The sequence below is a fragment of the Melanaphis sacchari genome, unplaced genomic scaffold (assembly GCF_002803265.2).
Source record: "Melanaphis sacchari strain LSU unplaced genomic scaffold, SCAv2.0 Contig53_pilon_pilon, whole genome shotgun sequence".
In the NCBI taxonomy this organism is placed as follows: Eukaryota; Metazoa; Arthropoda; class Insecta; order Hemiptera; family Aphididae; genus Melanaphis; species Melanaphis sacchari.
In genome coordinates, this window is record NW_020271371.1 from 906,561 (window position 1) to 922,923 (window position 16,363).

Genomic DNA, 16,363 nt, shown 5'->3' on the forward strand with positions numbered 1-16,363 from the left:
TATGTATTTTGTAAATCACTTTTTTAATTTCAAATATTTTACAAGTATTGTAATCAATAATCATCTTTCATAAACCTATCATTATGACCAATACCAATAATGCTATTTGTTATTATTATTATTATTATCATTTTTTTTTTTTTTCAAGAAAAGAAAAAAATAACAATCACGTCTCCGGTAAAAGTTCCGGTGACTTACGATAACACCTACACTGTGTATTATTACACTATATAGTACAAAATAATAATATGAACCATACTTTTATCATCACGTAGTCGTTACGACGCTGCACACAGTGTACACAATATCATGTGGGATACGAAATGCGCTCGTTCGTGTATGCATCTTGTAAGGAGTATGTGTGTACAGATAATGGGATGGATAGTACGCGGGTAGGTATGTACATAACATACGGCATAAGCTATACAACATTGTATGCGATGCGTACTCACGCTGTACCTATACTTAAATATACCTATACGTATTGTACATACCACGACTGCGGTATATACCTATATATTGTAGTGACGCGCGGTACAACGATATTGACCACACACTGCTGTTGTCGCTGTTGCATATCACGCGCATTCCGATCACGTTTCCCGATACGGAACGGTCATCGTATCGCTTTTGTACAGAGGTTTCGACGGCGGCGAAGACGACTTCCGACCTCTGCCGGATCGGATTCTACCGTAAAAAATAGAGAAAAAAAAACACTCATTCGCTTTTTTCTTTTATTTCACATCTTCGCGCGCCGGTTTTATTATTATCATCATCATCATCATCATCGTCATCATTATGGATATTTTCTTTTTCGCTCTGCCGGCGGCCGCGCGCGTAAACGTCGATTGTCGTTTCTCCGAGTTTTTGGATTCTCTTACCTGATCGTACATAATAGTTTACGTACACACGTACAATAATAAAATAATGTATAATATCATATTATTAATTGGTGTGCCTGTCGCCCGGAGCGCGTCCGTTGCTGGTTCCGCGCCGCTTTCGCTGTCCCCCGGGAGAGATGTGCGCGCGTAAACGATTGTATTTTTATTTCATATAAATTTTATATTTGTTCGTATATAAACGTCTTTCCGGTATACCTATATGTCTTTCTACAATGTACGCACCGTACGCACAACGGTGATTAATTGCGCTTTGCATGGTATCTATGTTTTTTCCTTTTTTTTATTTTTATTTTTTTGATGCTGTTGATGTCGTTGTCGGGTTTTTTAATCCTTCAATTACTTTTTACGGCGGTATAATTTCGATATCGTCGCCCGAAATATTGATTCTATACGCTTATAATGTATGTAAGCGCATATGTACACACATTACATTATATTAGTATGTAATTATATGGTCGATTAATACGATCATAACGCCCGAGCAAGGTATATAGTTTTATCTATTACAAGTATCTGTTCGTAAATACACACACACACATATATATATATATATATATTTATTATTTTAGGACTGTAGTGTGTAAATTATATGATGCGTATACCGGAACTGAAAAATATATAAAAATTCCCCAAACAAGTCACGACTTCATTTTGTTTTCAGTAGGACCTATTTACGTATACCTATCTATTATAATTTATTACTCAAATAGCCAAAAAAATACGCGTTTTTTATTGTCTACAACATTCTCCGAAACGTTTGTGATCGACTGTTTGAATAATGTTATTAATTTTTTAAGTGTATACTGTATGGTATATTAAATAGGTATCTACTATTTATTGAGTATGTAAATATGTATATTATCTAAAAATTTTTTTACGGTTGACAACTACTGTATAATATAGGTAGTACGCATCAACGTTTATTATTGGTGAGATTACTGATTTTTACTTATTGCGTAGTCGTGTAAAGACAATAATAATACCTTATAAATGTATGTAGCATATACATAATACCGATAAATCATTTATGTACCACGCTTCAAAATAATAGCAGAAAAAGTGGAATTCAATTTTCTATATTTTTCTAATGTATTAGAAAAGTATAGAAAATATATTATATCAAATTAAATTTTAAAAAGAATTCTAATTGATTTAGTGTTGTAAATCATATATTTTAAATTCATAACATTTTTCACTTAAGCCATTAAATAGAGTAAAATAATATATTATTCGGTGAACTATACAAATATACACTATTATTAAAAAAAAATGTAAAATAGAAATGCTCTTATAATATAATATTGTGGTTGGATTTCATACTTTATCTTTAGTATTTATTTTTTTTTAAATATTATTACTCTCTCTACGATAATATCATTAACTATTTTTTTTCAATGATTATGTTTTTACTTGAAATTAGTAATTAATTATAAATAATGTATGTATACTGTAAAATGATAATCTTAATTATTTAAAATGTACAATATGTAGATAAAACCTTCTAGAAACGTTTCTACAACCTTTGAAATCCTTTTGTTTTCGAACAATCTGTTTTTATTACCATCTCAGTGACGCAGTATAACGATTGAATCGGAAATAACGCCATTAACTTCTAATAAATACACTCGCACGTCATGAAATTCCATTAACGGATAGATTCTTTGCATAAAACTAAATAACCACCTATTTAACACATCACTTTCGCTTACAGATTGTGAAACATATTACCTATATATTATCATATTTATTTGTAATAAGTAAAAAATAAAAATATCATTATAGTGAATAAATAAATAATTTAATGTTTCGATTAAAATAAATTAAATTAAACGATCAAGTTACAATAAGAAAAAATATTTCTTCAAGCCTCAATTGGGTAGTTTGAGAAAATGAAACGCGGTACGTCATTGTTGGAGTGGTCGGACGGTGATTGAGTGGAAGATCCGTATTGTTGTTGTTGTTGTGGTCGTTGTTGTGGTTGTGGTTGAGGCTGTTTTTGTTGTTGTTGTTGATGCTTTTGTAGATGTTCACCTTTACGCACTGGGCACAGGCATGGTACCCATTTCACGTCAGAATTAAAATGGGTTTCAAAGATAGATTGCAACTGAAAAAAAAACAAAAAGTTGTACGACAAACTAGACATATTATAATAAATTATAAATTATAATATATATTCCAGATAAAAATAGAAATATTAAAGTATAGGTTACAAAATTCAATTTTTGTAAAAATACAATACTGTGAATTTCCAAAAAGAATACCTAAGCACATTTTATATCTATTTTATTTATTTATTCGTAATGCAATTAAATTATTTGAAATAATATTAAACAACAACAACAAAAAAAAAAAACCTCAAAACAGTATATAATATTACATTCTTTATAAACAGAAAGTACTGCAGTAGTTTGAATAAAAACAATTTATAAAATATATGAAAACAATTAACGGGGAAAAGGTGAAAATAGCTGCCATGACTATTTACATACACATACTTTCTGACACCGCATATTAAACGTACACATACATATTATAATATCTATAATATGGGCATTCTAATAAGTGCGTACCTACTTTGCACAACAACTATGGTAATCACGCTTTCTTAAAGAAGCTCACTGTTTTTCAGTATCATTGAAAATAAATGGTAAAAAGTAGGTAAATAGAAAAAAAAACAGAAGTTTATTGATAGATATTGCAGGTATAGTTCGGAGAAAAATAAATAACGAATACGGTTATAAATACAACAATGGTGGACCTTATGGAATAAATTGGTGGGATCACTTGGCAACGGTGACTTTAACGAACGGTAGTAAGAGATACCTGTCTATCGCAGACATGGCTCAAAGGTAAGCACACGTCCATGCCAATTATTGTTTAAAAGTGTAGTTAAAACACAAACGCGCGTGCACGCAATATGATAAAAAAAAAATGTTAACTGAAGGAAGCTGAGATTCTTGAATTGATAGTTGTTTTATTTTTTTTTTTTTGTAGGGGGGAGAAAATTGTAATATACTTGAAAAAATCCCACACGAACGACTATTGCACGAGTGGAATGACGAGAGTATAATAATATAGTAACCACAATGTATACACTATACAGTATACAGTATATAGTATGCACACACACACACGCGCGCGCGTATATATATAAACTATTATTACAGATACCCATAAATATATTTCGGTCTACTGAATCCATTACGGTGCGTTGCCGCATATATAACCCGTTCATACTGTCGTGCTGGTAAATTATACACACAAGTTAAAGTCTACGCTGTTACGAAAGGATAAATGACATGATATTCTGGAAGGAAAACTCGATAATATATTGATGTGTACAAAGTAACTACCTATATAGTAATATACCATTACGAGAAGCCAAAGTCACTATACCTATACATACCCTAAGGATGCTGCAGCGAGTGTATCAATTTACGACTGTCATAACGCGGCTAAGTGTACTCCGATATACATATACGATGAAAATTGTTAAGATCTCATAAAATGCAATGTAGTAACTAGTGGATATATTACGACAACGACTAGTCGACATCATTATAGTAATATCACGTGTATGGGACGAATTTTTTTTTTTGATTGTACAGGTATGGAAACTACACACATAGTCAGACGATTTGTTTAGCATACAAATAGGTGTGTGTAGCGTGTACCTATGAAGGCTGAGGAAGCCACAGAGTCGACACATTTGATGTATATAATTCAGGGAGCCCACTATATTTGATAATTACATGTTATTTTTTTGTTTGAAATTTTACTCGTCTAAACAATTCTAGTAAGCTGTAGCATAAATTATTTACATATTATGCTTGAGTCGGAAAAAACACATATGATATTAGTCAATATAAATAACCAAAAAAGCGTTTCTGATGATTTAATGATTTATTATACCCCCCCCCCCCCCCGTCTTACTCATATGACTAAAACACTTATAAATAAGTATAAGTAATTTTATTCATTTATTTTATAAAAACGCTGCAGGCATAATTTATTTTGTAATGAGTAATAGTAAGATATAAACCATGGCTGTTTTTTATAAGTATAAAATACGTGGCGTGTATCTAATTTTAATGTTCATGGAAAGAGTTTAAATTTTAAAATGTTACTATAAATCAAATTAAAATATTTTAATAAATAGTTCGAAAAATTAATCATTGCTATTTTATATAACTTTCAATTTTCATGTTCTAACAAATTTACTACGAATAGTTACTAAACTAAATTAATTTTTATACACTCGCAAACATTACATGAAATACCATTCAGATGGCGAGGATTCATTATAACTTCATAAAGTAAACTCTAGCACTTATTGCATTATTTCACGCTATAATTATTATTTATTGAGGGGAATTTTAGTATGAACAAAAAAATTATAAACTCGTAGCCCGTTTTAGTCCAATGTATATACAATATACGTACCTATCGTACCTACATCATCTATTAAGCGACTTGCGCATTTAAGTCATTTAACATTCAAATTTAAAATATTTTTAATTATATTCCGAATACTGTAATGGTTGGCGTTTCTGTGAGTAAATAAATAATAATACTGCTACTATATTATACCGTTTATCACAATCGAGTTATTAAAATACGCGGATAATTTTTTTTTTCTTTCAAGAAGTGACAATTTAAAAGCAAAAAACATCGCTGAAAACGAGGACACTCACGCGTAAACGAATGTACAGCATCCGAAACAGTTTACAATTATTATTAGCGCAAACGAGCAAAAACCAGTAGATTTATGACGAATACATACGTGTGTGCATGTGTATGTGGGTCTCTGACGATAAACACACATTGGCGAAAAACCCCTCTTCGCTTTTTACCCATTTTTATTACGACTATAAATCTCACGGTTGCAATCGGCACATCCACGCGCGCTATCGGCGTTGAAAATAATACGCGCGTACATAGTGGGACATTACGCAGATACAGATAGATACGTTAGGTATATAAGCAAGTATAAGGTATACGCGTGGTACCTGCACGGACGAGAATATACACCGCGTACATGTCATACGGCTCGCCGCCGGTCGTGCTCATCGATTTCTCTCTCTCGTCGTTCAAAACTCATAAGCATACGCGCTCAGGGTTTGACCTTCGGTGTCACTTTCTTCGATCACGAACACCGAACGGACACAACGGCACACACATAGTATATAGTATATGAACACCACGCGCGCGGGGGCTTTGGAAACGGTTTAAAATAATATACGAATGTATAAGTAAGGTGTATGGGAGAAAAAAAATTTACCTACGTACGAGTAGTACATGTATATACGTAATACAAGTACGCGTACCTATAATATAATGGGCGCATTATAGAAAACCTCTTTCAGATTTTTCATTCCGTCGTCTGTTTTTTTTTCCGTTGGCGATCCTCGAACTCGATAAACTTCCGTGTACGTATCCACGGTGTTCACGTACCATCCAGCTGATTACATATACAAGTACACGCATAAGAAAGCGTATGAAGCACGGCACCCCGACAGATGAGACGACGATGGCAAGTAATATCGCTGTATTATGCGTATAGGGTGTAGCGTACAAGCGTATAGACGACCGATAAATATTGAATGCCTCGCGAGATCTTTGAACAGCATATTTTACACGACGACATTGGTACGGATGAAACGTAAATATGATTTTAAAGTATGCATATAATTTGACGATGGAATACTATACGCGTGTCACCCATTTTTATGTACAAATAACAAATAACGTAATACAATAAATTATTCATTTGATGGATAATGCGGCTGTATAACGAAATAGGAAAACTAGACAAAAAAAGTGTATTTTGAATTGGTTTTTGAATGCTGTTATTCGACAATATCTGATTTCTGGTAAATTCAGAGTTGACTAGTTAAACCTTAGATGTTCGTTTTGGATTTGTAAAGCTCGAAACGGTATTTTATTCGATCTTTTACTTATTTAATTTACCTACATTCTACCAGCAATAGTTAAATATGCAAAATGTAATAATAATTAAAAAAAAAAAAAATTATATTAATCGTATCCTATTTTCAACAATCTAAATATATTAAATATAAAAACAAAAAAAAAAATCAGCACGCTTACATCGTAAAGGGCGATTAATTACAAATTTAGTGTAATTATCTTCATAAACCATAATTAATTTGTAATCATTGTCTGAATTTAACTCCTTGTCAATTAAATCGATTTCACACCGATAGTCAATTCTATGGTGTAAAATTGATTTAGCGACGAGTTTCTTTCTCGGCTTACTATACGGTTTATTCGGGTAATCTTGAATTTCCTTGAAAAAAAAATGATCATATATCATATATGTGTTTATATGATTTTATGATCGCATTTAATATTTATTTCATGAAGTCAGACTCTAGTTGTATATTTTGTTAGTTCTCCTTGTTTATTTTTCTTCAAAGTATAAATAATTATTTTTGAAGTATTTGAATGGTTTCTATATAATGTATTTTATGATGTGTTAAATTAAATAAATTAAGTGTAATTTGAATATTAAAAAATAAATAAATTGTTTACGGAATACAAAAGGAAAAAAAATAAAAAAGTTGTTAACTCTGAACTAATTATATCGAGTTATAAATTATATTACTCATACGATTAATGTACAACAATCTGAAAATTTTAATTTCCCGTGAAAATATTAAAGTAAGATTTTTTTACTATTCTCTCGTTAATATACGGCTTAAAATGATTTAGATAGAATTTTTTTTTAAATAGAAAATCACGCATTAAAGGATTAATATATTACATTGTTTCGTATAATTTATATGAATTGTCATTGTAGTAATAAAATAATGATAAAATGAATAGCCATTGTTTCATATTAACTATATTTTAATACTCATAACGATTTTTTTACAAAGTACTGACATTTTTAATCAAATTTTAAGACAGAAAATTTGAATTATACATTTTAAGTATTTAATAAGAACATCCTGTTTTACCGATAATATATCTTACAAAATAATTCTAAGCTTCTTACATAATATATAATGTCGATTCATATATTATTATGAATTATATTTTGTTTTATTTTATATATTTAATTAATTGATAAAAACAACAAAGCTTAACTTTTAGGCGGTGCTGTAATATTATTAAATATTTTAAATATTGCAACTAATAAAATATATTATCTTAGAAATTAAATATTGCGTTAATAATCATAATATTTTCGTTTTTATATACTCTATTATTTACCCGACTAGTATAGACCAATTTTTAGTGTTTGTCAAGTAAAAAATATTCTAGAATGGACAATTAATATTATATGGATCACACAGATGTCGAAAATACATAAGATGTATGTTTATAAAACTATTGTTGTATAACATGTACCTACGTTTTAAAGTATTTTAAAATACCTCGATTAAAAGTTTCAGTTTTCAATTACTGTAATGTTTAATAAAATTAACTGTATAAATACGAGCGCAATGTGTAATTCGCATATCATTAACACTTAATTACTCAGATCGTAATTAATAGTCGGTAGTTAGTTTTCACGCGATGAGCACGAGTGATTTACATGCATGATTAACCAAAATTAAAATTGAATTAAATTACATGCTTAAATGCTTAATTAATGAATGAAAAAATATTTTAACAACTTATTATTTGATGACTAGATTCATTTAAATCAAACGTAAATTCACTCGTTACGCAGTGCGTATAATTACAACGAACATGCGTAAATGACAAGTAGATTATATATATGAAGAATATATAGATATATTGTATACTATCACAATATATTAGACTGTCAAGCACATACATAAGAAATTTTATTGAATAATAATGAGAAAAAATTACAATGGTGCTAATGATATAAATGTTAATAGCCGATAAGTAGATATTATTTTTATATAGTACTATTTACTAAACATATTATGATGACCCAAAATTGCTTCTATTTTAATCAATACATTTTAAATTGCTAAATAATAATTCACTTTATTTTATATTTTAAATCAGCCATCAAATATAATTAAAAATATCTAGAAAATAAATATTGTATTATGAATTTTTATTTTATTTCATATAGGTGTATTGGGTAAGCGTAATAAATTGAAGCCTTAAATTGTAATAATATGAAAAAATGAAGAGATTAAACTATGAAAGTTTTTTTAAAACTGTATAACCGTAGATAAACATTTAAGAGTTTCTTGAATTAATTAAAAAAGTTACAGACTTTTGAATTTGATATATTATTAAATTTTGAACAAATTCATAGTTAATTGCATTTAAATACTGTTTTTAACTTAAATTATTAAGAAAAAATAATATCATAATTATTAGGTACCTTTTGTTGTATTGGTACAGGTACTGCTACTGCTACTTGATTTGGTACAGCATTTTCACTAGATTCTGCCGGTTTATGCTTTCTTTGCCACCAATGTGATGTTTCTTTTTGTGGAACTGGCCTGTAGGTGCAATATACTGATTTAATCAATGAAAATTTATAATTGTATGATTAGAATAATTGTCACCAATGCATGATTCTGTCAATACTATATTTTACAATGTATATATAAGCTTTACTATTATTTCATATTTTAGTATTTTATGATGTAAAAAAATAAAAGCTCTATTAAATAGATTGTTTATTGCTTCTATTTGACTGAATAAGTTTTTAAGTAAAAATTTAAATTTTTTTGTACTTTTTTATTTATCTCAGAAAAATATTTTCAAATTTAAAAAATATTTTTTTAAATGCGATACATATGTTAATATATTATTGTTGATCATAATTTATTTCTATTAATGTTAGGTTAATAATTTAAAATAAACTAGTCACTTACCCTGATGGAAGGGCAACATTATCTAAAGGCAAAGCTGGTGTAGTCGATTTTTTCCGGGAAAACAGCGTTTGATCCGTACTCAAGACGCACAGGATTAGGATCAGAATCGCCTGTGTAACGAGAAATATATATCTAATATAATTATTGTTATATAATGTGCTTAATATAAATGTAATAAGACTCTTAATGTGTGTTGTATTATAATTATTATATATATGTTTATTAAATTAACTAAAATATTATGTCGTCAACATGGTGTATTAGATGTACTGGTATATAACAAATACACATTAATAAAACTTTACATGAAAAAATAATATTCTAATACGCACATAATATTATGTGTTATGTATGTATACTATAAATATAGAAATCTACGTACCGTAGGGGCGACGTGTTCGGCGTTGGAATACATGACGTGAATTGTGACCAAAGACTTGTTTTGGACGCTACCAACCCTATTTATATAGGCACGGATAAAAAAGTAGAGGTAGTCCTATTGCCTTGTGCACCCGTATACCCAGAAGATGAAGACGAGGGTTACGAGGATACAAGGAGATGTACAGTGTCGGTACATCAAACACGAACCCGAAACAGATAATAATTATCTACTTCAGTGGAAACAGGAATTAAAACGAGATCGACAAACTACAGTGTTACTATATATATATAAATTTACCTATAATAAGGGTACATTTATTTTCTCCCGTTTCCCCTTGTCTTGGTCACACATGCGTATAAGCACACGTGCATTTCGTCCTAACCAACTTTGTGGTTCAACCGCATTCCTGAATTGTTTAATAACTATTTTTATTTTTTCTTCAGGAGCTCCTCGAACAATCTAATAACGTATGTATGTATGTGTGCGTGTATTAAAGACAGCTCTTCTTTAAAGTTAATTCACTATAATGTAAAAGCTATAAAATATATATACATACATATATATATATATATGATTAAGAAACAAATAAGAATGATACAACGGGATTCGTAGAAAATGGAGGTAGTTAATTTTTTTTTTTTTTTTTATTTTGTAAATAAGTTCAAAATTAGCTTATCATCTCGTTAAAGTCCAAACTAAATTCTAATTAAACAAATATTTAATAATAAAATTTAAATAAATTACGTTTACTCACGCCCATTAATATTTAGACACGATAAACAAACTATACAAAAAACTCACCATTCTAATGTTTACTTTTAAAAGGTAAAAAACATTAATTATGAATATATATATATAATGAAAAAAATGTTAAATTATAGTAATAGATGTAAATGTTTTTAAATATTCTTTGATATTCGTTTGTAACCAGTATACTATATCAATAGTAGATTTTTAAAATTAGAAAAATTATTGTAAGACTTCAGTGGTGATACAGTAGTATTCGTATAACAAATTTAGATAATCATTATTGAATATTGGTATCATTAAGACACATTGAAATTTACGCAAAACAATCTCCTAAGTAGAAAAATACGTAATACATTTACTATAAAAAGTGACCGAAAGTTTAACAGTGTTCATAGTTTTTATGTTTATATATATTTTCGACTTTCGTCAACACTTTTTACAGTTTGTTAAATCCTGAACTATAATACAACTTACGAAAGAAGTAAAGCATGTCCTAGCCAAAACGCGCCCAAGTTGACCCTATAATACTGATATTTGAAAACAATTAAGTCCGAACAGAAATTACACTTAAAATAAAATACTATAAATTATATACTATTAAAACAAAATACTTTTAATAACTGTACTTTTCGTTACTGTTTTTGGTATATTATCGCAATATTGTGCCTGAGAGGAAATATACATTTCATATTTGCATATATTATATATTATATTTTATGAATCAATAGATATACAGGTATTATAAGACAATCGTACGTTGGTTTTTATGACTTATGAATAAATATTATAATAATAAAAATTATTGTAAAATAAATTAAAAATGTCTGTACGCAGTTTAATAAAAATATTATCATAATGAAAGTTGAAAAACATGAAAGACCCATCACCATATCGTATAGGTTTGATTACATATTATAAATTAAAAATAAATACCTACGCAGTGCGTAATGGATTGAAATTTTAATAATTTAGCAATTTTGAAGATTATAAAATACTTTAATCGGATGATTTAAATATTTTTAACATTTATTATTTATTTTATAAAATATGATATATTATGAAAAAGATAAAAACAAATTATCTATCACATACTCGGTTAGTCGTATTGCGATATTATACAAAACCATTGATAGAAATGACCAGAGTAATGCTTGTAATATAATAATTTAGCTCTAAATTTTCTGAAAAAGCATATTGAGTATCATTTAAACCACGATATTTTTTTAATCTATGTATCTATCGAGTGTTTTAAATATATAGTACATATATATATATATATATATATATATATATTTATATATTATATATATACATTCAGAACCGGACTTTCGATTTTATTTTATTTTTTAATATTTTCATTTAACGGAGGTGTCTATGGTAATTTTAAATTATACATAAATGATTAGGTTATATCCTTATTCGGCTAAAATGAATTTACTTTTTAATATTATTGTTCAACATTTAAAATATAAGGGTTAATATTTAATTGACTACATATATTTTATATAATACCATAAAGGCGCTTTTCATGAAACGCTCGGTGTACGCTAACCATATTATATTACATATCCCATACTTTTGTTGCTTGTAGTTAATTTCTCAGTTTCCTTTTTTAGTTTCCGAGAAATCATAATATCAAATATTCAGCGCTCCGATTTAAATATTTTCATTCGGATAATACGACATGCGCGCACCATTTTGCATACACGCATATAATAACGACTACAATATAAATAATTTGGGCTGCATATTTGGTATTATACGTGTTTATCATTATTGTTGGAACATGCATAATATTATTACGCTGGTCGGCATCTATAATATAGTATAATATATACTATTACAAAGCCTAACCCTACGAATTATATGTTGACGGCTCGACCTGCACCTGCAGATGCGCAGTGCATATATACATGTATATATGTATAAAGGCACACCGCGTATAATATATTATATAAATTACTGTTGTTTTAATAATAGGATAAAAAAAAAAACCCAAGAGGAGAGAAAATAGAAGTACAAAAAACTAATAACGACCAGACTGGTTTGGTTAATGGTAAATTTACATTCTTGGAGGAGAGTGTGGTAGGTAGGTATAGGTAGGTACCCCAAAATAAAATCATCATTTTTTTGAATTAGGTACCTATCCATTAAATGTATACAGAGATGTACTTTGGTCAACTGGTTTTATAACGCCGCACCACCATCCGCGAGTGCATCCTAGCTGTCGTCATTGGTGAGAAATATATATTTTTATTATTATTATTATTCATCTTTCCTGTTTTTTTCTCATGTTAAAGCAGTTTGAAAAAAATAGCCCTCCGAGCTGGTAATTACATCGCTGTTGTGTTATTATTGATATTGTATTTACATGACAAGTGAACGCATATATTACGAGTATGTATGTATATATTGTATATAGGTGGTAATATACACGTGTATGAGACTTATATATAACTAAATTACAAAATTCTATAGGAAAAAATAACATTTTCTTTTAAAATAATATACACATCATGCGTACGTGTAGTTAACGGTTTGTTTTAGGTGATCACGTTGAACTCGCACAATAATAAAGACTATACCTAACATCTATAGTCCACACCTACTTATCCTACTCTATATCGTTTATTATATATATGTGTGTGTGTATTATAAATCACAACAGAGGCCGGCGTTTGTGATTTAATTGAGATCTCCATTTGTACATAACATGAATAATGTGGGTAACATCATAAAAAAAAAATAATAATAGTATATAAGGTATGGTTATGTAGAAGGATCGTATAGTTGGAACGCTCCGGCTGGTTCAAATTTTAATATTATGTGTACAGTAAGTAATTATTAATATTACCGTCAATACCTTTCATTTATAGGCTTAACGGTAGTTTTCCAAGCGATTTCAATGTTAGTAATTTACGAATGATTTGACCGGTACTCCGGTGTAACATTACATAATATTATTTTGCCTATTGTCGTCTATAAACATGGTAATATACTTAAAATACAGGGCGATTCACCATTATTCATCAAAAACACTTACCCATATTATTAAATTTACCAATTAATTTATTCATTTTGATTTTTGGAATTTTTTGGTACACTAAATGACCATATTTCTTAGTACTTACATTTTTTACACCATTGAAGGTAAACACTTCTGTTTTTCAATTACAATCGTTCTTTTTTTTCTGTCAGTTGTGTCAATTGTTGATCAAATTATTTTTATGAAAATGCCGATGTATCTAAATCAAAATGTAAACGTGTAGTTTCTTAATTATTAAAATGTATCTTATCATTCTAAAAATAGTCTTTAAAATAGTTTTATAAGATTTAAAATTAATATAATATTAGACCTAATGTAAAGTGTTGATAAATCATACTTGGAAAATTTTTATAAGAATTATAAGATACCTATTGATAAGTCAATATAAATTACTCAAATTTTCAAATTTTCATAGCCCCCATATGTTTTAAATCTTTTATTCTCAGTATATAAAGTTTCACAACTCAATAAACTATAAATAATTTATAAAGCTACAACGATAAATTATACTTGTATGTGTAATATTATTATTAGGCACCTTATTTATAATTTATAATAACTAGTAAAAACGGAACCCGTAGTCTTGATTGGAATCTAACCGCTTTAATGTTGAAATATCAACTAATATTGTCTAATAGACATATCTTATTAATGTATTGTCCAAATCTTTTAAATATTATTTTTAATTCTCAGCGATCTCTTTGTAAAGAGTTTAAAGATGACATTTTAAGAAGTACTTACTTCGAACACACTACGTTTTGTATGAGTATGACTGTTGCAGTTTGCGATCTTTTCTTACGTTTATGAAAAACGATATTTTTATCGTATAAGTACCACCGAGTTAATATGCAATACAAATACCTACCGGCTACCATTAATATTGAAAATTAAAATCCTTTCAAAAATTTACTGCTGTAGACTTATGTCTATATTTTCTGTATAAGTTTCGACGCTACTGTTTTTTACAATGGCTTACAGAAACGAAATAAGACTTTGACTTCAAAATTAAAACAAAACACTGATATTATAATAAATCGTGCAGTTTGGGGAACTATTCACAAATCGAAAAATTAACTTTCTATAGTACCAACATGACGCTATTTCCACTAGCAATAATATATAGTTGTACTTATATAGAATACAAACATAAGAATATATTATCTTTATACTTATACGTACAAGAATTTTTTGGCATTGCTTTGTTCTACAAAAAAATATTTTTATCCATTGTAAAAAAATAAATCAGAGATAAAACACGCATATAATAATATTTTGTATTTTATTCATTTAAATATAATTTTTATTGTAATATATGTGAGTACTTATTTGATAGTTTTGTAGCTGTGGGTATAATAATTTATTGATACCTATGATTTTTTTTTTAAAGATTTGTTGAATACTAAGCATAATAGTTAAATAGGTATTGGTTTAAAAACAAATGTCTCTATATAATAAAACGGGTTATGTATTGTAATCTTAAACACGAATAGATGCGTTGTAACGGTGAACTATCTACGTTGTCATGTTAATTGATAGGATTTTCTACGTGTTTTTTTCACTATTCAAATATTACATACAATATATTTGGTCCAATAATAATAATATCCATGTAAAAAATAACTTATAAAATTTAATGATATGCATTTGTATTCTAATCTTTGGTTTTCGTTTTTTATTAAAAAACTTATAAGTTATAGCTGTTATATTTTTAAATTATTAGGATAGTCTAAGATCCGGATTTTGGATACGTTCGTAATATTAACTTCTTTAGTAAATATAATATATATATATTTAAAAGTAAAAATAGATTCTGGACATTTTGATCAGTGTTTAAAAAAATTTCAAACACGCATAGTATAATATTAGTGTAACTAATATTAATGGTGATAAACTGATAAATAAAAAATCAGTGACCTTAGATTGCCTACACAAAGCGCCGGCTTTTATTTTTTATATTATACGTTCATACTTATTAATATATTATGTTAATTTAATTTTAACACGAATGTCCCAAACAAATTATTATTTTTGAACTTCAGAGGTATATAATTATATTTATTATGTACAGATTAGGTTAGTGCGTCTCACAATAAAATTGATATGCACAATGTTGTGATTTTAAATTCTGTTACTCATGTCTCATGGGAGCAGCCAGTGGTAATATACATTTTTTTTACTTCATAAGGCCATTATAGACACTTGAGATAGACAATGACCACTTAAATTGTACAAGATAAAACTGTATGAAATAGTATGAGTATGTCATATTTTGCAACCAAGAGAAGTACTGTTACCCAATTGTTTACAAGGCAATGGACTCACAAAATACCCTATGTTGCTACTGGGTGTAGCTTTAACATTTATTATTTGTTTATTATTATTTATTGCAGGTTTAACTTGACAAATTCACGATGCATATTCGTGTCCGAATAATTATACATGACTTCAT

General features: G+C 28.3%; 1 protein-coding gene across 2 annotated transcripts; it reads right to left on the reverse strand.

Moving 5' to 3' along the window:
* Window positions 1–2,351: 2,351 nt before the first annotated feature.
* LOC112599602 (general transcriptional corepressor ssn6-like) lies at window positions 2,352–10,279 on the reverse strand. Of its 2 annotated transcripts, XM_025346572.1 has the most exons (5): window positions 10,119–10,279; window positions 9,737–9,846; window positions 9,238–9,358; window positions 7,011–7,209; window positions 2,904–3,006 (listed from the first exon to the last, which is right to left on the reverse strand). In XM_025346572.1, exons 1-5 carry the CDS (start codon window positions 10,149–10,151, stop codon window positions 2,990–2,992), a joined length of 480 nt encoding a protein of 159 aa, XP_025202357.1. In that variant the 5' UTR covers window positions 10,152–10,279; the 3' UTR covers window positions 2,904–2,989. The 2 variants fall into 2 exon arrangements, with proteins under 2 accessions (XP_025202356.1, XP_025202357.1); XM_025346571.1 differs by lacking the exon at window positions 7,011–7,209 and having other exon boundaries at window positions 2,352–3,006; window positions 10,119–10,230.
* Between the last annotated feature and the right edge of the window lie 6,084 nt (window positions 10,280–16,363).